A 23,469-nucleotide genomic window follows, 5' to 3' on the forward strand; every position below is an offset into this window, starting at 1 on the left:
GATATTTCACTTCCCAGTAGATAACCTTATCCTCTCCACTTGTGTCTTCCTGTAATGCTGGAAAATGAAATATTTGTTCATTAAAAAATAATAATAATTAATACTGTATCTACCAGACTAGCAATATATATGCATACAAACAAGAAAATATGGTGACTCTATTAGGGTTTATGACGTGTCTTTTAAAGGGTTGCAACACAAACTGCTTCTGTGTGTTTATGTTAAAATGAAATACAAAAAAAAATACTATTTACACAGATAATTTCTTTTACGTGGTGTAAGCACAAAAACAAAACCTCTAGGTAAAATCATTTGCATTGAGATGTTGTTTATTAATATATTTCAGCTGTTTGATAAAGAAGTAGCGGCATGTATAAAGAAAGCTGTCTTGTACCTGCTCTCACTAAGGCCCTGATATTCAAAACCTCTCTGCTCAGGTGAGATATTCTAAAATGATCCCCAGTACTGGTTAATTGGGTGTGTTGGGGTTACAGGTAATTTAAAGAGACATTAAACACCTATTATCTGTAGTAAAAAAATTGCAATAGACTTTTTATTATTTATTGTGACCTTTTCTTGTAAAAAAAAAAAAAAAAAAACATTGGTTACCTCTGGCCGCTCCCCCAACCCACAGTCTTCTTTCCTTATAAGCATCATCAGGGGGTACAACCAATGAGAAGCTGTACAGCCTGCTCCATAGGAAACATCAACATGAGTTCCTGGTCACCTGCTATGCGTTCTGTCTCCTATTTGCTATTCAGGCTCCAGCAGAGGACCATGCATTCAGTTTCAGGTTTCAAATGGGTATATGCAAGTTATGTACTGAATATAAGGTCTCACTATACAACTGGAATAACAGGACAGCAAGGAATAGAAGTTCTCAGTAGGGTGTATACTTTATATAATACCTCGGAAGAGGCTGGGTATCTGTGATATTTATGGTATCTGCCTACAACTGTCACATGTGGGGTTCCTTACTCTTTTGAAACTGTTGGAAGTTAAAAGAGTGAAAGACAGTTTAGAGTTGCCCAATCACAGGAAAGCTGAGAACAGCACAGGCTCCCTGGCAGTTTTATAACAATGATCATAGTTTGCTTTAATATTGCGGTGGAGGCTGCAGAGGAACCTTCAAAACAAGGAAGGACACTGGTAATTTATATCCAGCTAAAATGCAGTGAAGAAATATTTCATGCTGCAGTCTCAACTCTGTCAGCTGATTGTGAGTACAGCATTGTATACAAGGCTGAGGTCATGCACTTGCAAGGAGGTTCAAGAACCAAATCAGGAGACCAAAGGCAAGTCAAAGTAAAAAACAGTAAGGTATGGCAAAGCCAAATCAGGATCCCGAAGAGTAGTCAGGAAAGAGCCAACTTCATTTGGTAACCAAAAACTGACAAACTAGGAGTACGCCCTTGAACAGCAACACTAACATACGGGCAAATGAAAATGACACTCCATCATATTCAATGTTCCAAAAGTGCAAGAAGGATGACCTCCAAATTACAATGCACGTGTAAAAGACAACTGATGTATCACCACAGAAAAACAAAGGTATGTCAGAATGGAAGGCTGATATAGATGCATGGCATTAAATTATTCACTATGTCCTGTTTTGTATATATGTTTTATTTGTGTAATCAGAACTATAAAGCACTTACTATGAAAATGGTGTATTACAAGATTAAGATTATACCATATAGTTATCATAAATCTATACCATAAAGAATGATGCACAGATATGGCTGCATGATAATTGTTAATATTTTTACCAGTGGTGACTGCGTTCTGTATAGAAACAAAAAAAGAAGAGGCGCTCTGGTGCAGATGATCCTTGGCTACAAATGATTCTAAACTAACAGTTCAGAGTAATACTCACAAAGATTTTGCACATGCAGTGCAATAACAGGTGAGCCGAAGCTTCAGAGCCGCTCGGCTGACTCGCTAGAGGGTGAAATCAGCTGTTCACTGGTAATCACTTCACCAACGATGTGGGGAAAAAAGATACCTATGACATAAAATATAGATACCGCCCTTGGTGCAGATTATCCCAGGCACAGAATACACATACAACAGATGTCGAGAAGTTATACTCACAAACGGAGTTGCACAAGCAGTGCAATATCAGGCGTGCCGAATCTTAAAGAGCCGTTCGGCTGACTCCCTGAGGCCTGTACAGCTGCTCCTGGATCGTTGGAGGAGTGTGGAAAATAAAGGTGGATATGCCGATAGAGGTTAATCCAAGCAAGGGATCAATAAGGCAAATAGAACAATTCACCAGCAAGGTAGACAAAATAAAGTATTTATTAAAAATATAAAAATTACTTAGCAACGCGTTTCTCGGCTAACATGCCGTTTCATCAGGCTAACATAATTCTAAGAGCTACCTTGCTGACTTTGAAATAGCATAAATTAGGCGCACCTTATTCTGGACACACTACTTAGATATATAGAGCCCCATTGTTTTTTTTACCAGTGGGACAAATGTTAATCAAAATTCTTCCACCAGAGGATGCTGCTATGCTGTCTATTTATGAATAGAACTTCTAATTATAAGCAACTTTCTTAAAATCGATATTCTAGTGCATAGTGTTTTCGTCATGAATTTGAACCTCAATGTATACAAAAAAAGATTTTCTCAGGACGATTTTTTTCTTTTTAATTAGAACATATTTTTTTCCAGAGTATTTTTTATGACAAAAAGGAATAGATAAAGATTCTGAATAAATGCACCGTTTCCTTATTTGCGTGTTCACATCCATGCTCACTTCATATTGTCAGTATGATCAGGAGAGAATTTCATCACACTACACATTTAGCGAGGGATGTTCTTTAAATTAATAAAGGTCAGAATAGATTTAAAACAGGAAAATGAAAACTTTCCTGATTCACAAAGAGCATGTTAAGGCACATTGAGGGCCAGATTATGAGTGGAGCGTAAAATTTTGCTTTTGTGAGTGCGCTGTAATTACTAGTTGAGCGCAATGCGAACGCAACCTTGCGATGGGCAGCAAAGTTTTAAATATATATGTAATTTTTACATATATATTAATGTTTATATGTGTATATACACATATTAAAGGGACAGTCAAGTCGCAAAAAAACTTCATGATTCAAATAGGGCATGTCATTTTAAACAATTTACTTTTATCACCAATTTTGCTTTGTTCTCTTGGTATTCTTAGTTGAAAGCTAAACCTATGATGTTCATATGCTAATTTCTTAGACCTTGAAGGCTGCCTCTTAAGTGAATGCATTTTGACAGTTTTTCACCACTAGAGGGCATTAGTTCATGTGTTTCATAAAGATAACATTGAGCTCATGCACATGAATTTATCGATGAGTGAGCACTGATTGGCTAAAATGCAAGTCTGATTTAGATACAAGGTAATCACAGAGGTAAAAAATATATTATTATAACTGTGTTGATTTTGCAAAACTGGGGAATGGTAATAAAGGGATTATCTATCTTTTAAAACAACAAAAATGCTGGTGTTGACTGTCCCTTTAACACATAAATATATATGTATAATAATCATATACAATTACATATATATATATTTATACTAAATATTTTGTTCTGGGGGACAAGTAAATCAGTGAAAAGAAAAAAGAAAATAAGCATAAAAAACAAAAAAATAAAGTTTTCATTATTCATTTCAAAATTCTCAGCTACGAAGGTACATTATCATGCGTTTGATGTCCCTTTAAGGGTTTGCTACACTATAACTGAATAAAGTATGAAAAAAGAACCTTAAACTTAGATTCTAAATAAACTCCTTGGAGGCCAAACACAGCTGCAGCAAAATGATTTCTTATAGAAAAAAAAGAAAAATATTCTAGCCTTGTGCTAAACAACCTCTTTCAGCAGTTGTAAAATGTTACTGCCCATTTCTCAAACACAAACCTTTTACGTACTGGTCCCACTGTTTCCTATAATTTAAATCCATGTAGACATCAGCGCAAAAGCTCAGGAGAACAGTCCTCCAAAGCACCATAGAATTTTATACTCGTACAGTCCAGATTGCTGAAAAACACAAGAGAAAATATAGCATCAACATATTAACGAGGCGAGTGATTATCACATTAATATCACAACTCGTGTGACTTCACACATCACCACGAAATACTGAAAATGCTCTTTACTTCAACTACTCAAAGGCTGAAAGAAATTTTCAGTATCTTGACAGTTTTCATAAATTCTTTTATCAAATCTGCTTTGTTCTCTCTGTGACATCTGTTGAAGAGCATACCTAGGTAGTTGGGTTTTTTTACACTCCCTTTTATTGGAGACTATTTTTATTGTTTTCTTTCTTGTTTTTGTCAATTAAGTGTTAAATTGAGTATGTTCATATGATGTTTATTATCCCATAAAAGGTAAAATTATGCTATTTAAAGAAAGATGTGTTAATCGTTTGTAGGTCTTTGATGAAGGCATGAGCCGAAACGCGTCAGCCCATTTTCACCCTACTTCTTACAAGAGGGATGTTTTATCTGTGTGTTTTATGTGCCCTGAATAAAGAATAAAATCTTCATTTTTCGTGCTCAGCTACAACTTTTTTTTCTATCTTGTTATACTCTTGACAGAACAAAGCAAATCTTATAAGAGGTAAATTGAAAATTGTTATAAAATTGTACAATCTATCTAAAATCATGAACATTTCATTTTGACTTTACTGACTCTTTAAAATGTGTTTGTTTTTTTAAGATAGAACCTTTTAGTTATTAATCGCGTGTCAATTATTATCGTGTTAACTAATTTAGAGGAAAAAATGTGTGCTAAAATATATTTTAAAAACTCATGTTTTAAAAATGATCAAATTGAATTGAAAGTTACAGAGCTGTAAACTATTTGATTTTGACATAAAACCAACTAAATTTCAAACTAATGACAGCACAGTCGCGGTCTCAGTGGAAATAAGCAAGAAGCGATTCCTTAGGGTTAAAAAAGTTCCATTTATTGTATATATCTAAAAACATGTGCCCTTTTTCGTTTTTAGATATATACAATAAATGGAACTTTTTAACCCCTAAGGAATCGCTTCTTGCTTATTTCCACTGAGACCGCGACTGTGCTGTTATTTGTTTCTTTCTACTATCCTGGGGGCGTGGAGGGTTCCCGGCGGTCTCATTGGAGGAAGCCATTGCTGGTTTGACTTTGCCGGCATCAGAACGAGGCTATGTGCTGCATGTAAGTTTGGCGATACACACCCGACATACCAGGAACAAGCAGTCACCATGTATATACGGAGGATTCCATTTGGAAAAGGACTTTGCCCTGTCATACTCCCAACCGGACTGCAGCTAGTGTGGTAAGCCTCTTATTTCTAACTACTGTATATCTTGGGAGAACTGTTGTGAACATTTCACTAAACCCCTGTGAAAACCGCATTAGTGGGGCTCTGAGTTGAGTAGTATTCACGGGGAGAGCTGTATTAAAGGCTGTTACACATGCACAGTTTACAATATTGTTGGGCTGTTTAAAATTTCAAACTAAACTGAGGTGCAAAGATTCAAGACAGTGGCGGAACAGGTTAAAGGACACTGAGTATTTGCGGTTAAAGGGACAGTCTGCACCAGAAGTTTTATTGTTTTAAAGGATTAGATAATCCCTTTATTACCATTCCCCCCCAGTTTTGCACAACCTACACAGTTATATTTAAAACACTTTTTACCTCTTTGATTACCTTGTATCTAAGCATCTTCGGACAGTCCCCCTGATCACATGACTTTTTAGTTATGATCTATTGATTTGCATTTTAGCCAATTAGTGCAGTGTCTGCCACAAGCCATGGCCGTGATCATAATGTTATCTATATGGCTCACATGAACTAGCAATCCCCTGTTGTGAAAAGCAAATAAAAAGCATGTGATAAGAGGCTGTCTGTAGTGGCTTAGAAACAGGCAGACATTTAGAGGTTTCAATGTTATAAAGTATATTAATTCCTTGAGTGCTAGCGACGGCTCTGAGCCGTTGCAAATTTTTTCAGTCAGGTGCTGACGACGGCTCAGAGCCATCGCTAGCACTCACCCACCTCAAGGGCAATCTGGGGCTCCCATCGACTCCCACCCCCCGGTTATCGGGCCTGTATAGTGACAGGCATCGCCGGGGCTTCATGTTTTGCGCGAGTGACGTCACGCGCAATGACGTGATGACGTCACCCCGCGCAACTTTATTGAAATATTACAATGGACAGTATAGGGGAAATGAGGGACAAGCTGCTAAGAAGCCTGTATCTCAGGCATCTAAGCAACTACGGACCCCCAAGACCCACCGTTGGAAAAGTTAATCGCTAAATAAGAAAATTGTTATAGCGGGGGAGAGGTGAAAAACCCCATGGGGGCTGATCATAGTAAACAGCCATCAGATGCCACTGTTATTTAATGACATGCTATAGTGCACACTCGCTTAATAATAACAATTTGAGTATGATACACTCACTACTAAAGCTACTAAAAAAAAAAAAGAACAAAATCTAGTGTTGCACGATTCGCTAGGATTTAGGCCTTTAAAACAAATTCTCTAAACCAGATCATTTCCAAAATACCAGGGATTATTTATATTAATGGGGTACATTGCCTAAATAAACCAGTCAACGCCTCTAAATAAATCAGCTGGGTGACAAACCTAATTGTGTTTATTTTACCCCTCTGCTCTGATCGTCAGAAAACACCCTCAGTTGGGGGCCGTGAGACTTTAAGGTGACCACAGATCCTGGCTGTAATCATGAATTAATAAATCCAACATAGCTCATTATTTTCCACAGATATTTCCAAGTTCATATGTAACAAAGCCAAGAGCTGTCTTTCTGGGCTTAGCATCATGAGTGACAACTATAGGTTTGTAGGGGATGTATAAGTCACCAGCATGGTTACAGTTCCAGCAAACTCTAGTAAGACAGTTTTTTATTACCAGGCCAGTTTTTTTATTATAGCTGAACCAGTGCACAGGTTAAAAAAAAAAAATCAGTTGAGGGGTGAGAGTAGGTTAGTTACCATGGTTACTGATCAGCTGAATATTCACCTGTGCTCCAGTTCAGCTATAACGAAAACCTTTTGGGGGTAGATTTTATGTAGATTTCCAATTTACTTCTATAATCTAATTAGTTTTGTTCTCTTGTCTCTTGTTATCCTTCATTGAAAGCATATCTAGGTAGGTTCAGAGCAATAATGGCCCTACTGGGAGCTAGCTGCTGATTGGTGGCGTGCACATATATGTGTGTCAGATAGCTCCCAGTAGTGTATTGCTATTCCTGAGCCTACTATTTTACAAAGATAACCATGAGAAGGAAGCATATTTGATAATAGAAGTTAATTGGAAAGTTGTTTAAAAATTGTTTGCGCTATCTGAATCATGAAAGAAGAAAAAATTGAGTTTCGAGTCACTTTAAAGGGACAGTCTACTCCAGAATTGTTATTGTTTAAAAAAAGATAGATAATCCCTTTATTACCCATTCACAGTTTTGCCAACACGGTTATATTAATATAGTTTTTACCTCTGTGATTACCTTGGGGCATATTTATCAAGGTCTGGCGGACCTGATCTGACACTGCAGAACAGGTCCGCCAGACCTAGCTGAATACGGCGAGCAATATGCTCGCCCGTATTCAGCATGCACCAGCAGCTCACAAGAGCTGCTGGTGCTGCAACGCCCCCCCCTGCAGGACCTCGCGGCCAATGGGCCCGCCAGCAGGGAGGTGTCAATCAACCTGATCGTAACTCGATCGGGTTGTATTGTTGGCGATGTCTGTCCGCCTGCTCAGGCGGACAGGTTATGGAGCAGCGGTCTTTGTGACCCGCTGCTTCATAACTGCTGTTTCTGGCAAGTCTGAAGACTCGCCAGAAACAGGGGCCATCAAGCTCCGTACGGAGCTTGTTAAATAGAGCCCCTTGTATCTAAGTCTCTACAGACTGCCCACTTATTTCAGTTCTTTTGACAGACTTGTATTTTAGCCAATCATTGCGGGAGAGAGCACAATGTTATTTATATGACACACATGAACTAGTGCTGTCCATCTGTGAAAAAAACTGTCAAATGCACTGAGATAAGAGGCGGTTCAACCACATAGCATATGAGACTACCTAGGTTTAGCTTTAACAAAGAAAACCATGATTACAAAGTAAATTGGAAAGTTGTTTTATAAATCCCATGTTCTATCTAAATCTTAATAATGAAAAAAATTGGGGTTTCATGTCCCTTTAAAGGGTCATGAAACCCAAAAATTTTTATTTTGTGATTCAGGACAGAGTAAACAATTTTATCAAAGTTTCCAATTTATTTCTATAATCAAATTTGTTTTCCCCCATCATATTCCTTGTTTAAGATGTACCCGGTTTATCTGTGTGGAGCACAAAATGGCATGAAATAGTGCTGTAATGTAGTGCTCTTGTAAACAAATCAATAACATTATTGTAAAACTGCTAGCAAATAGTGCTCCCGACACATCCCTCGCTTCTGAACCTTACATACCTGTCTTTGTCATATATTTTAAATATTGTAGCAAACAAAGGTTTAAATGGTGTGGGAAAAGTTCATTCTTCCAATTTCCTTTACTTCATATCAAATGGGGTTTCCTTTAATTACGGTAATTTATCTACTAAATTTGATTCTAATATCCATTGTGTGCAGTTTTGCAATCAGTATTCATATTTTCCCCATTTTCCCTTCCCCAAGAAGGAAAAATAAAACATAATTTCCTTTGTGTTCACTAATAGGACTAATTCCTTTTTAATAAGAATAAAAAAATCAAAATAATTAAAATTCTGGCTATGCGTCATTATTTTCATTTAATGGTATAGTTTGAGAATAAGTTTCTACATTTATAGTAGTGCAAAAATGACATGGTCTAATTTGCTAGCAATATTGGACCCTGCAAGTCTATGATCCCATTTAATATTTGACGGGGTCAACATTATTCCAGCTAGGGAACCTGTACACCTGTGTTCCCAGCAATTGGGCAGCGGGTGCTATTTGTCTGGTGCCCACAGTTTTCAATTGCACAAGAAAATTCACATGGGGTATTTAAACACATAGATAAAAGCCCGCACTCAGGAGCCCCAGTACTGTAGTTCCCAAGCAGAACATAGCTGTGTGTGATTGACAAACTTGTGCCACTGTAGCTGCCAATTGACCAGCATTTCTCTGAGAAAATACTTCATCTATATGATTAACCTCTTTGTGGGGGGGTTCCACCGTTCTAGATTGAGTGTGAACAAATAACAGCATAACATTTTCTCCACCACTATTCCCCTTTAAGATAGAAAAAAGTGCATGCTAGATTGGCGTGCCGCATTCAGCTTCCTAAGCAAAGTGTTAATAGTTACCATCATGTCCAACAGACTAAGGGCTTATTTCCATTGAGCCGTAATTAGGTTTCCGCGAGGTCGCAAACCAATAAATATACGGTCGGAAGCAATTTCGTGTATCAACTGCTCCCGTTGGCACATTATACTACAATATCGGCCTGCCGGAAATATTTTTGCGTCCCATAGAAAGTATGAGAAGCTGTAAAGCGCAAATTACACCAGGTTTCCCAATGAATACACTGCCAGAGACTGTCGATACACGGAAAAAAATTACACCCAGCTCAACTAGGTGTAAAAGAGGAAACATAGGCCTAGATTTGGGAGTTCGGCGGCAAAAAGGGCTGTTAACGCTCCGCAGGTTTTTTTCTGGCCGCACCATAAATTTAAACTCTGGTATCGAGAGTTCAAACAAATGCTGCGTTAGCTCCAAAAAAGGAGCGTAGAGCCATTTTTACCGCAAATGCAACTCTCGATACCAGAGCTGCTTACGGACGCGGCCGGCATCAAAAACGTGCTCGTGCACGATTCTCCCATAGGAAACAATGGGGCTGTTTGAGCTGAAAAAAAAACCTAACACCTGCAAAAAAAGCAGCGTTCAGCTCCTAACGCAGCCCCATTGTTTCCTATGGGGGGAAACACTTCCTACGTCTGCACCTAACACTCTAACATGTACCCTGAGTCTAAACACCCCTAAAACCTTACACTTATTTAACCCCTATTCTGTCGCCTCCGCTATCGCTGACACCTGCATATTTATTATTAACCCCTAATCTGCCGCTCCGTAAACACGGCCCGCCCCCCGCTACTTACATTATCCCTATGTACCCCTAATCTGCTGCCCTAACATCGCCGACCCCTATGTTATATTTATTAACCCCTAATCTGCCCCCCCACAACGTCGCCGACACCTACCTACACTTATTAACCCTAATCTGCCGAGCGGACCTGAGCGCTACTATAATAAAGTTATTAACCCCTAATCCGCCTCACTAACCCTATCATAAATAGTATTAACCCCTAATCTGCCCTCCCTAACATCGCCGACCACCTACCTTCAATTATTAACCCCTAAACTTCCGATCGGAGCTCACCGCTATTCTAATAAATGGATTAACCCCTAAAGCTAAGTCTAACCCTAACACTAACACCCCCCTAACTTAAATATAATTTTTATCTAACGAAATAAATTAACTCTTATTAAATAACTTATTCCTATTTAAAGCTAAATAATTACCTGTAAAATAAATCCTAATATAGCTACAATATAAATTATAATTATATTATAGCTATTTTAGGATTAATATTTATTTTACAGGTAACTTGTACTTATTTTAACCAGGTACAATAGCTATTAAATAGTTAAGAAACTATTTAATAGTTACCTAGTTAAAATAATAACAAATTTACCTGTAAAATAAATCCTAACCTAAGATATAATTAAACCTAACACTAGACTATCAATAAAATAATTAAATAAACTACCTACAATTACCTACAATTAACCTAACACTACACTATCAATAAATTAATTAAACACAATTCCTACAAATAACTACAATTAAATAAACTAGCTAAAGTACAAAAAATAAAAAAGAACTAAGTTACAGAAAATAAAAAAATATTTACAAACATAATAAAAATATTACAAACAATTTTAAACTAATTACACCTACTCTAAGCCCCCTAATAAAAATAACAAAGCCCCCCAAAATAAAAAATTCCCTACCCTATTCTAAATTAAAAAAGTTACAAGCTCTTTTACCTTACCAGCCCCTGAACAGGGCCCTTTGCGGGGCATGCCCCAAGAATTTCAGCTCTTTTGCCTGTAAAAAAAAACATACAATACCCCCCCCCAACATTACAACCCACCACCCCACATACCCCTAATCTAACCCAAACCCCCCTTAAATAAACCTAACACTAATCCCCTGAAGATCTTCCTACCTTGTCTTCACCTCACCAGGTATCCACCGATCCGTCCTGGCTCCAAGATCTTCATCCCAACCCAAGCGGGGGTTGGCGATCCATAATCCGGTGCTCCAAAGTCTTCCTCCTATCCGGCAAGAAGAGGACATCCGGACCGGCAAAACATCTTCTCCAAGCGGCATCTTCGATCTTCTTCCATCCGGTGCGGAGCGGGTCCATCTTGAAGCAGGCGACGCGGATCCATCCTCTTCTTCCGATGTCTCCCGACTAATGACTGTTCCTTTAAGGGACGTCATCCAAGATGGCGTCCCTCGAATTCCGATTGGCTGATAGGATTCTATCAGCCAATCGGAATTAAGGTAGGAATTTTTCTGATTGGCTGATGGAATCAGCCAATCAGAATCTAGTTCAATCCGATTGGCCGATCCAATCAGCAATCAGATTGAGCTCGCATTCTATTGGCTGATCGGAACAGCCAATAGAATGCAAGCTCAATCTGATTGGCTGATTGGATCAGCCAATCGGATTGAACTTGATTCTGATTGGCTGATTCCATCAGCCAATCAGAAAATTCCTACCTTAATTCCGATTGGCTGATAGAATCCTATCAGCCAATCGGAATTCGAGGGACGCCATCTTGGATGACGTCCCTTAAAGAACAGTCATTAGTCGGGAGACATCGGAAGAAGAGGATGGATCCGGCGTCGCCTGCTTCAAGATGGACCCGCTCCGCACCGGATGGAAGAAGATCGAAGATGCCGCTTGGAGAAGATGTTTGCCGGTCCGGATGTCCTCTTCTTGCCGGATAGGAGGAAGACTTTGGAGCACCGGATTATGGATCGCCAACCCCCGCTTGGGTTGGATGAAGATCTTGGAGCCAGGACGGATCGGTGATACCTGGATGGTGAAGACAAGGTAGGAAGATCTTCAGGGGATTAGTGTTAGGTTTATTTAAGGGGGGTTTGGGTTAGATTAGGGGTATGTGGGTGGTGGGATGTAATGTTGGGGGGGGTATTGTATGTTTTTTTTTACAGGCAAAAGAGCTGAAATTCTTGGGGGCATGCCCCGCAAAGGGCCTGTTCAGGGCTGGTAAGGTAAAAGAGCTTGTAACTTTTTTAATTTAGAATAGGGGTAGGGAATTTTTTATTTTGGGGGGCTTTGTTATTTTATTAGGGGGCTTAGAGTAGGTGTAATTAGTTTAAAATTGTTGTAATATTTTTATTATGTTTGTAAATATTTTTTTATTTTCTGTAACTTAGTTCTTTTTATTTTTTGTACTTTAGCTAGTTTATTTAATTGTAGTTATTTGTAGGAATTGTGTTTAATTAATTTATTGATAGTGTAGTGTTAGGTTAATTGTAGGTAATTGTAGGTAGTTTATTTAATTATTTTATTGATAGTGTAGTGTTAGGTTTAATTATATCTTAGGGTAGGATTTATTTTACAGGTAAATTTGTTATTATTTTAACTATTTTAGCTATTAAATAGTTCTTAACTATTTAATAGCTATTGTACCTGGTTAAAATAATTACAAAGTTACCTGTAAAATAAAATATTAATCCTAAAATAGCTATAATATAATTATAATTTATATTGTAGCTATATTAGGATTTATTTTACAGGTAAGTATTTAGCTTTAAATAGGAATAAGTTATTTAATAAGAGTTAATTTATTTCGTAGATAAAAATTATATTTAACTTAGGGGGGTGTTAGTGTTAGGGTTAGACTTAGCTTTAGGGTTAATACATTTATTAGAATAGCGGTGAGCTCCGTCGTCAGATTAGGGGTTAATAATTGAAGTTAGGTGTCGGCGATGTTAGGGAGGGCAGATTAGGGGGTTAATACTATTTATGATAGGGTAGTGAGGCGGGTTAGGGGTTAATAACTTTATTATAGTAGCGCTCAGGTCCGCTCGGCAGATTAGGGGTTAATAAGTGTAGGCAGGTGTCGGCGACGTTGAGGGGGGCAGATTAGGGGTTAATAAATATAATAGGTAGGTGTCGGCAATGTTAGGGGTAAGCAGATTAGGGGTACATAGGGATAACGTAGGTGGCGGCGATTTGCGGTCGGTGGATTAGGGGTTAATTATTTTAAGTAGCCTTGCGGCGACGTTGTGGGGGGCAGGTTAGGGGTTAATAAATATAATACAGGGTCGGCGGGGGTTAGGAGGCAGCAGATTAGGGGTACATAAGTATAACGTAGGGTGGCCGGTCGGCAGATTAGGGGTTAAAAATTTTAATCGAGTGGCGGCGATGTGGGGGGAGCTCGGTTTAGGGGTACATAGGTAGTTTATGGGTGTTAGTGTACTTTAGGGTACAGTAGTTAAGAGCTTTATGAACCGGCGTTAGCCAGAAAAGCTCTTAACTCCTGCTATTTTCAGGCGGCTGGAATCTTGTCGTTAGAGCTCTAACGCTCACTGCAGAAACGGACTCTAAAAATACCAGCGTTAGAAAGATCCCATTGAAAAGATAGGCTACGCAAATGGCGTAGGGGGATCTGCGGTATGGAAAAGTCGCGGCTGAAAAGTGAGCGTTAGACCCTTTAATCACTGACTCCAAATACCTAGCGGGCGCCCAAAACCAGCGTTAGGAGCCTCTAACGCTGGTTTTGACGGCTACCGCCGAACTCTAAATCTAGGCCATAAGCTTTTGAGGCCTAGTTCCCATTACAATTTTAAAACTTGTAATATGTAATATTTATTGTTTTTAATGTTAAGGAATAGTTGCACTTATATTCATGGAAATATCAGAATGTATTTAAATTTAAAAAATACTAGTCCTAAAGCCCTGTACACGGGCTATTTTTTGCAGTACAGTGGTCCCCACCCTTGCTCTCTCTCTCCCCACCTCTCTTTTGCTCTCTCTCTAAACCCCCTCTATTTTGCTCTCTCTCTCCACACTCTCTTTTGCTCTCTCTCTCCCCTTCTTTGCTCTCTCTCCTCTCCCCCCTCTTTTTCTTTTCTTCACCTCTTTTGCCTTCTCTCTCCCCCCTCTCTTTTGCTCTCTCCCCCCTCTCTTTTGGCTCTCTCTCCCCCTCTCTTTTGCTCTCTCCTCCCCCTCTCTTTTGCCTCTCTCTCTCCCCCTCTCTTTTGCTCTCTCTCCCCCTCTCTTTTGCTCTCTCTCCCCCTCTCTTTTGCTCTCTCTCCCCCTCTCTTTGCTCTCTCTCCCCCTCTCTTTTGCTCTCTCTCCCCCCTCCTTTTGCTCTCCTCTCCCCCTCTCTTTTGCTCTCTCTCCCCTCTCTTTTTGCTCTCTCTCCCCTCTCTTTTGCCTCTCTCTCTCTCTCCCCCTCTCTTTTGCCTCTCTCTCCCCCCCTGCTCTTTTGCTCTCACTCTCCCCCCTCTCTTTTGCTCTCTCTCTCCCCTCTCTTTTGCTCTCTCTCTCCCCCCTCTCTTTTGCTCTCTCTCTCCCCTCTCTTTGCTCTCTCTCTCCCCTCTCTTTTGCTCTCTCTCTCCCCTCTCTTTTGCTCTTCTCTCTCCCCTCTCTTTTGCTCTCTCTCTCCGCCTCTCTTTTGCTCTCTCTCCCCCCCTCTTTTGCTCTCTCTCCCCCCTCTTTTGCTCTCTCTCCCCCTCGTTTGCTCTCTCCTCTCTTTTCCTCTCTCTCTCTCGTCCCTCTTTTGCTCTCTTGACCACGCCCACTCCAGCCCAGCCACGCCCCCACCACGATTGCTCCTGTCGGACACGCCCCATCACACACATGCCTGGTCACGCCCCTCATCACGCCCACATCACTGCGCTCCCGTCTGTCCACGCTCCCCACCACGGCCACCACTCTCTGCTGCTCAAGGCCAGGTATGTTTGTCCTTGTGCAGTCTTTACTGCGTATGACTGCATCTGACAAAACATACCTGGCCTTTTATTATATAGGATATGCAAGCACATATCTACAGAATGCAAACTATACCTTTAGCTAGGGCAGCAGTAAATAATACTGCACTATATGACAGGAAATAGTGCTACCATCTACTCCATTTTGCTAATCTATAACATTGTTGCAAAACTGCTGCCATATAGTGCTGCAGACACGTGCACACTCCTGAGTTTATGTCACTGCTTTTCAACAAAGGATTAAAAAAAAATACAAAGAAAATGTAATAATAGAAATAAATTGGAAAGTTGTTTAAAATGATATGCTCATATGCATCATAAATCATGAAATACATTTTTGGATTTTATGTCCTTTTAAACCCCTTGGCTGCAGAAGGGGCTGCAACTCCTAACCCCATCCTTACCCTGTGATCATTTGATTGGTAAAATTTGAAGCACTGCACCATTATCACTGCAACATTATGAATTACTTAAAAAAATGTTACTGCTTAAAGGGATAGTAAACATTAAAATGTTATTGTTTAAAAAGCTAGATAATCCCTTTATTTACCATTCCCCCAGTTTTGCATAACCAACATAGAATTATACTTTTTTCCCCCTGTAATTACCTTGTATCTAAGCTTTTGCAGACTGCCTCTTTATCTCAGATCTTTTGACAGAATTGCATTTCAGGCAATTAGTGCTAACTCTAAATAACTTCACGTGCGTGAGCGCAATGTTATTTATATGAAACACATGAGCTAACACCCTCTAGCTGTGAAAAACTGTCAAATGCATTCAGATGAGAGGCGGCTTAGAAATTAGCATATGAGCCTACCTAGTTTAGCTTTCAACTAAGAATAACAAAAGAACAAAGCAAATTTGATTATAAAAGTACATAGAAAGTTGTGTAAAAATGGCATGCCCTATCTGAATCATGAAAGTTTAATTTGGGCTTTACTATCCCTTTAAACACTATTCAAGTTATATTTCATTGAGTGACCCACACAAATGCATTTATTGTTGACATCATCAGGTCCAGCAGATTTAAAATATATTATTATATATTGTTATATTTATATTTCATAACGTCAATTGATTACTGTCACCACAGGCAAAATAGAATTTTTTTAAAGGAATTTGTCCACTGTAAAATAAACTTTATTGGGGGGTCTATAAAAAATTCAATTTTTTTAATATGTGTCCCCCAGTAAAACCTCATGTAGCGAGTTTAAAACCATTGCTAAGGGAGCTATGATCAGGGGTGGCTAAATGTAGACGCCAATCAGCAAGCGCTACCCAGATGCTGAACCAAAAATGGGCCTGCTCCTATGCTTACATTCCTGCTTTTTCAAATAAAGATAGCAAGAGAATGAAAAAAACTATAAAAGGACTAAATTAGTAAATTGCTTAAAATTGCATGCTGTATCTGAATAATGAAAGAAAAAAAAAATAGTTTTGTGTCCCTTTATTTTACCAGATATATTAATGTATTAATGAACTGACACGGCAATGGTTTTTATTTTGTAGTGATAAAAATGCACAGCAGTACTACACTATACAGTGGTCGTACCAGTGCCCCGTACAGTTTAAGCATTTTGCTTTAAACACTATAATAAATCACCTATTTCCCTCCAATTTCCTTTTCACACGAACTAGGATGACCTATAATGTTTGCCTTCTTTATATTTGTTTCTCTAAGGAAAGAACAACACACGTGATATGGCACTGAGACACTGGAAGTCAAGAGGTTTTGCTTCCTTAACCTAAATCTATCCTTTGATATTGCTCTTAGCCCTAGTATAGTTAAAGGACATGAAACCAAAAAAATATTTTCACGATTCAGCTAGATCATACAATTTAAAAAAAAAAAACTTTCCAATGTACTTCTACAATCTAATTTGCTTCATTCTCTTGATATCCTTTGTTGAAAGAGCAGTAATGCACTACTAGAAGTTAGCTGAAAGCCAATAACAATAGACATATATGTGCAGCCACCAATCAGCAACTTCTGAGCCTACCTAGGTATATTTTTCAACAAAGGATACAGAACACATTAGATAATAAAAATAATTTGCAGTTATATAATATTGCATGCTCTATAGGAATCGTTAAAGAAAAATGTGGGTTTCATGCCCCTTTAAGGTGAAAAAAGGCTTCTATGGTAGAATTTTGCAGATTTTGAAGCATTTGAAAATAATTTAGACCAGAATCCAGAAAGAAAATTGCATTGTATAAAAGTCTGTTGTACAAATGTAACTGCAGCATAAGTCGTATGCAGTGTTAGCCCCTCCTTCAATTCACCTATCAAGTCTTGATACACGATACTGCTGTACAGCTGCTGATAGGATGGTCAAATTATAATCAGTTTGTAAAATTAACATGGAGCTGTTTATAATTTGCCTGTGGTGCAAAAGAATATTTAAATACAGATCAAAATCTGCCTCTTTTAAATATCCCTCTCGGAAAGAAGCTCTTGGTATTCTTTGTTGAAAAGCTTATCCAAGTAGGTTCAGCCGCAGCAATGCACTACTGGGAACTAGCTAGTCATTGGTTGCTACACACATATGCCTCCTGTCTTTGGATCACCAGATGTGTTTATCTAGCTCCCCAGCAGTGCATTGCTGACCTTAACTATGTCTTTAACCCCTTTGCAGAAGTTTAACCCCTTTGCAGAAGTTTGATAAAACCCACATTTTTTCATTTCATAGAGATAGATCATGCAATTTTAAGTAACTTTCTAATTTACTCCTATTATCAATTTTTCTTCTTTCTCTTGGTATTTGTATTTGAAAAGCAGGAATGTAAGCTTAGGAGCCAGCCTATTTTTGGTTCAGCACCTGGGTAGTGCTTCCTGATTGGTGGCTGAATCATGAAAGAAAAAAATGTGGGTTTTATATCCCTTTAAACAAATAGTTACTGTATTTGCGAGTAACAGTGCGATAATAAAAATGTTCTGACATATTTGAGCCTTTTCTTTTGCTACATGCACCCTTTAATGCTGCAGTGATGTATAAGAACTGTGCCAGCCAGGCCACATGATTTGAGGAGCTACAATGGCATCATATTTAATCATTTTATATGATTCATTCCCGCCAAAATGTGAGGTAAACTAAATTAAAACAGCTGTATCACTGAGTGCTTACTGGCAGACAAACAATTCTTATTGGCTGCTAGGTATATAAAGCCCTTGAACCAATTAGCCAATGAACACAGCAACTGATGATGTTGCATTAGTTACAGTTTACATTTAAACACATTTGACTTCTATGGAGCGCTGCCGGGGTCACTGCTAACAATACAAGTAGAAACTTTCCTTTCGCTGTGTATAATATTGATCAAAAGGTTTAACTATTTCATGCGCACGGAACAATCATTAAGGCGAACAAAATAATTGGTCCCAATGAAGCAGTTACATCAGACTCATGAAATAGTTAATTCATGCGCACAATGTAACTGTTTAACTATAGCCAAAGCTTCCTCTTCATCCGAGTCGGGTGATGTCACTAGTAGGCGGAAGTGTATCATGTGACACAAGGTTTTGCTTCAAGCGTGTGTGTGAACTTTGGGGAAGTCACTAGCACACTATACTCTTCAGCAAGTCATTGTAATCTCTAATACTGCACCCCTCATTTATCATAAAACTGCCCAATATCTCATACTGAAATTTCTGACCCAGCTGGCAGCTCCCTTGCAACCATGGTACTCAGTAGAGCCCACTTACTATAAAGTCCCCAGACCCTTAGTTATCAATTTCACTTATTTTAATGGTGGAACTCATTTATTTATAAATAAAATAGTATATATATATATATTAGTTAACAGCCTTTCTCCTACATAGATTCATTGACCCATTATAATTTTTGCATTTCAAATTCTGCCTCCATCTACTTTGTGATACTTTGTTAGGGAGCAAGAAAATTGCCTTAGGAAGTAGATGGTGGCAGCATTTGAAATGCAAAAATTATAAGAGGTCATGAATGTATGGGGGTTTCTGAGGGGATTTTGGTTACAGAATGAGGGGTTCAGGGTTTTGGTGAGAAGTTTGGGTGCATAATGAGGGGTTCAGGGTTTCCGGTGAGGAGTTTAGGTGCATAATGAGGGGTTCGGGGGCAGGTTAAGGAGTTTGGGTGCAGAATGAGCAGTTCCCGGGTGACTGGGTGTAAGTGCTACAATATGAAGTATTTTAAGTACTGAGGCTGTAAGAACAAACAGGTTGCAGTAGAAGGAATAAAGGGTGTAAGCGTTTGGGTATGTATGTATTGGGTAATTGTAAAGCGTGGCTAATCACCCGTAAGGGTCTCAAGGTGCTGCTCATTTTATCGACCTCGGATGGATGAAAGGCTGAGTGGACCTCGCCAGGGATCGAACCTGCAACCCTTGAGTTGCTACAGAGCTCAGCGACAGTCCCTTAGCATGCTTAGCTATCTGTCTGGGTAAGAAGCAGAAAGAATAGAGTACAGAGACTGCTGTAGTGATTTACATCCCCAAGGTTCATGTACAATTGAAGCAATGCCTCTTACAGGCATAACAGCCAATCACAAAAATGCCCTTAGCCGGTAAGTGTCACGTAATACACTACTGCCTACTAGTCACATGACCCGACCCAGATAAAGAGGAAGCTGCAGCCATATTTAAACAGTTACATTAACTATTTTGTGCGCAAAATGTAACTGCATCTTTGCGACAGTATGGTCACCCATGCCAAATTCATTGCGTGGATGAAGACCACATATCGTCATTCAGACTCAAAGGGACATGAAACCTAACATTTTTCCTTTAATGATTCAGATAGAGAATACAATTTTAAACAAGGTTCCAATTTACGTATATTATCTAATTTGCTTAAAGGGACACTAAACCATGAAAAAAAGTAATCTTCAATTGCAAGTTTATTATAGATTACATATATTTGTAATAGGCTTTGTGTTTACAATTAATACCATTTCTTATAAAATCAAGATTGAAAATGTAACAAATTCCAAACCCACCGCCAGCTAGTATTTTTCAATCTTCAAATACGGACCGATAACCCAGGTTATCAAAATGGATGAAAAATGCCGCTATGCGCATGTGCGATATTCAGTCCATAGTATACGTCACCAGCAGACCCTCTGTATCGGGTAAGAACTGAGCGCTGCGCTGAGAGAATCTCCCTAACAATAACGAGCATTAGGGTTAGAAATAAGCGCATGCGTCTGGTGACGAGATAGGATATGCGAGTCAAGGAACACAAAGCGCATGCGTCTGGTGACGACATAGTCACTTAATGATATGCATGATATGCATAAAATGGGAATCGGATTGGCGATTGTGTTTGGTAGTGCACGGCCCATATTAGAGGGTTGACTGTACTGACGTCATGCTCTAAATATAAATTATAATTTTCAAGTCTTCTGAAAAATCGTTTTACTGAAAAAATAGGTAAGATATGTTATATAAACGTTTGTTGTTTGAAAACGATAGTCAGGTTGGGCTGAAAATAGTAAAGTTTTGGAATCCTTTAATTCTTTTGGAATCATTTGTTGAAGAAGCAGCAATGCACTACTGGGAGCAAGCTGACTGTGTTTGGTGAGCCAATAACATGAGGCATATATGTGCAGCCACCAACCAGCAGCTCCTGAGACTACCTAGGTATACTTTTCAACAAAGCATGTCAAAAGATCAAAACAAATGACATTATAGAAGTAAATTGGAAAGTTTATTAAAACGACATGCTCTTAACGATGAAAGGTTAAATTGCAAGCTCTTTCTGAATCAGATTTTATTTAAATTTTTAGGTCCCTTTAACAATAACACAAGGAATACATTGCTAATAGACAAATGAAAATAGCATTACAGGACATTAAACATTTCCTGCTTTTGTGAAAAAAACGGTGCTTGTCCCACGCTCCCTAGAGAGGCCAAAAAGTAAATTCTCTAACCTGTAAATGATTTAAACTAAAACGAGGCGCTAGCAGAAAACCCAATGCATTATCCGATTAGTTGTGCATCAGGTGACCTCACAGATATACGGACCAATCAGATCATGCATTAACGCCCCTCATTGCTTTACTTCTGTTTGGGGATTTAGGTTCTGTTTTGACTCCCGCCATCTGATTTCGTCTCTCCACATATGTGCCCATACATCTCAGCCCTGTTTACCTTTTCTGTGGTGTGACTACAAAAAAAATTGTTACGTGCATATTTGGTTTCCAAAATAGGTGTCCTGAACCTAAGTTTATCAATTTTGATAGCTTTTATTAGAAAAAATGACAAATTAATATATAAGGGTACGTATGTGAGTGATGGGAGTTACATTCTGACATAAATACAGAACGGAATGCAAGTCCCATCCAGTTTACTGTATAGTAGGGATGCCTGTAAATGATTGTAGTTACAGTGTGGCTTATCTGTATGCCACAATGCAACCTCATTCACTCACATACACGTAACATGTATGTTTAATGTATAATGGCTCATATACAGGGAGTGCAGAATTATTAGGCAAGTTGTATTTTTGAGGATTAATTTTATTATTGAACAACAACCATGTTCTCAATGAACCCAAAAAACTCATTAATATCAAAGCTGAATAGTTTTGGAAGTAGTTTTTAGTTTGTTTTTAGTTTTAGCTATTTTAGGGGGATATCTGTGTGTGCAGGTGACTATTACTGTGCATAATTATTAGGCAACTTAACAAAAAACAAATATATACCCATTTCAATTATTTATTTTTACCAGTGAAACCAATATAACATCTCAACATTCACAAATATACATTTCTGACATTCAAAAACAAAACAAAATCAAATCAGTGACAATATAGCCACCTTTCTTTGCAAGGACACTCAAAAGCCTGTCAGTGTTTTGATCTGTTCACCATCAACATTGCGTGCAGCAGCAACCACAGCCTCCCAGACACTGTTCAGAGAGGTGTACTGTTTTCCCTCCTTGTAAATCTCACATTTGATGATGGACCACAGGTTCTCAATGGGGTTCAGATCAGGTGAACAAGGAGGCCATGTCATTAGATTTTCTTCTTTTATACCCTTTCTTGCCAGCCACGCTGTGGAGTACTTGGACGCGTGTGATGGAGCATTGTCCTGCATGAAAATCATGTTTTTCTTGAAGGATGCAGACTTCTTCCTGTACCACTGCTTGAAGAAGGTGTCTTCCAGAAACTGGCAGTAGGACTGGGAGTTGAGCTTGACTCCATCCTCAACCCGAAAAGGACCCACAAGCTCATCTTTGATGATACCAGCCCAAACCAGTACTCCACCTCCACCTTGCTGGCGTCTGAGTCGGACTGGAGCTCTCTGCCCTTTACCAATCCAGCCACGGGCCCATCCATCTGGCCCATCAAGACTCACTCTCATTTCATCAGTCCATAAAACCTTAGAAAAATCAGTCTTGAGATATTTCTTGGCCCAGTCTTGACGTTTCAGCTTGTGTGTCTTGTTCAATGGTGGTCGTCTTTCAGCCTTTCTTACCTTGGCCATGTCTCTGAGTATTGCACACCTTGTGCTTTTGGGCACTCCAGTGATGTTGCAGCTCTGAAATATGGCCAAACTGGTGGCAAGTGGCATCTTGGCAGCTGCACGCTTGACTTTTCTCAGTTCATGGGCAGTTATTTTGCGCCTTGGGTTTTCCACACGCTTCTTGCGACCCTGTTGACTATTTTGAATGAAACGCTTGATTGTTCGATGATCACGCTTCAGAAGCTTTGCAATTTTAAGAGTGCTGCATCCCTCTGCAAGATATCTCACTATTTTTGACTTTTCTGAGCCTGTCAAGTCCTTCTTTTGACCCATTTTGCCAAAGGAAAGGAAGTTGCCTAATAATTATGCACACCTGATATAGGGTGTTGATGTCATTAGACCACACCCCTTCTCATTACAGAGATGCACATCACCTAATATGCTTAATTGGTAGCAGGCTTTCGAGCCTATACAGCTTGGAGTAAGACAACATGCATAAAGAGGATGATGTGGTCAAAATACTCATTTGCCTAATAATTCTGCACACAGTGTACATGTTACATGTGATGGTGAAGGGGGCTGTCTTGGAGTGATGGGAGTTGCATTGTGCCTTAGTTGTACACCACTATGCAACTCTATTTGCTCGCACACGTGTAACATGTATGTGTGGTGTATAATGCCTCACATTTATGTTACATGTATGTGTACTGTGTAGGGGGGCTGCCTGGGAGTGATAGGGTTTTAGTGTGGCTTTTCTGTATGCTACAATGCAACCTCATTCACTCAAATATTAAATATCTATATCGGGTACTAGCACTCCGCAAATCTCACAGACCAATCAGATCATACATAGGAGATAGGCGTTAATGCATGATCTGATTGGCCAGTGTCTCCGTCAGGTCACCGGATGCACAAACAATCAGATAATGCATTGGGTTTGCCGCTAGAGCCTCGTAAACTAAATAGCTGGCTTAGG

At 39.1% G+C, this 23,469-nt stretch overlaps 1 protein-coding gene across 1 annotated transcript in view; it reads right to left on the bottom strand.

Moving 5' to 3' along the window:
- LOC128643933 (phosphatidylcholine transfer protein-like) overlaps positions 1-23,469 on the bottom strand; it is a gene marked incomplete at its 3' end in the record, with an annotated part of 40,377 nt that overhangs the window by 6,829 nt on the left and 10,079 nt on the right. Inside the window, 4 exon segments of the mRNA XM_053696700.1 lie at positions 1-57; positions 3,905-3,962; positions 3,964-3,996; positions 3,998-4,024. The exon segment at positions 1-57 is cut by the window's left edge and continues 23 nt beyond it. Of these exon segments, the coding sequence (XP_053552675.1) occupies positions 1-57; positions 3,905-3,962; positions 3,964-3,996; positions 3,998-4,024 (175 nt within the window).

This window comes from Bombina bombina, unplaced genomic scaffold, assembly GCF_027579735.1.
Source record: "Bombina bombina isolate aBomBom1 unplaced genomic scaffold, aBomBom1.pri scaffold_763, whole genome shotgun sequence".
Taxonomy (NCBI): Eukaryota; Metazoa; Chordata; class Amphibia; order Anura; family Bombinatoridae; genus Bombina; species Bombina bombina.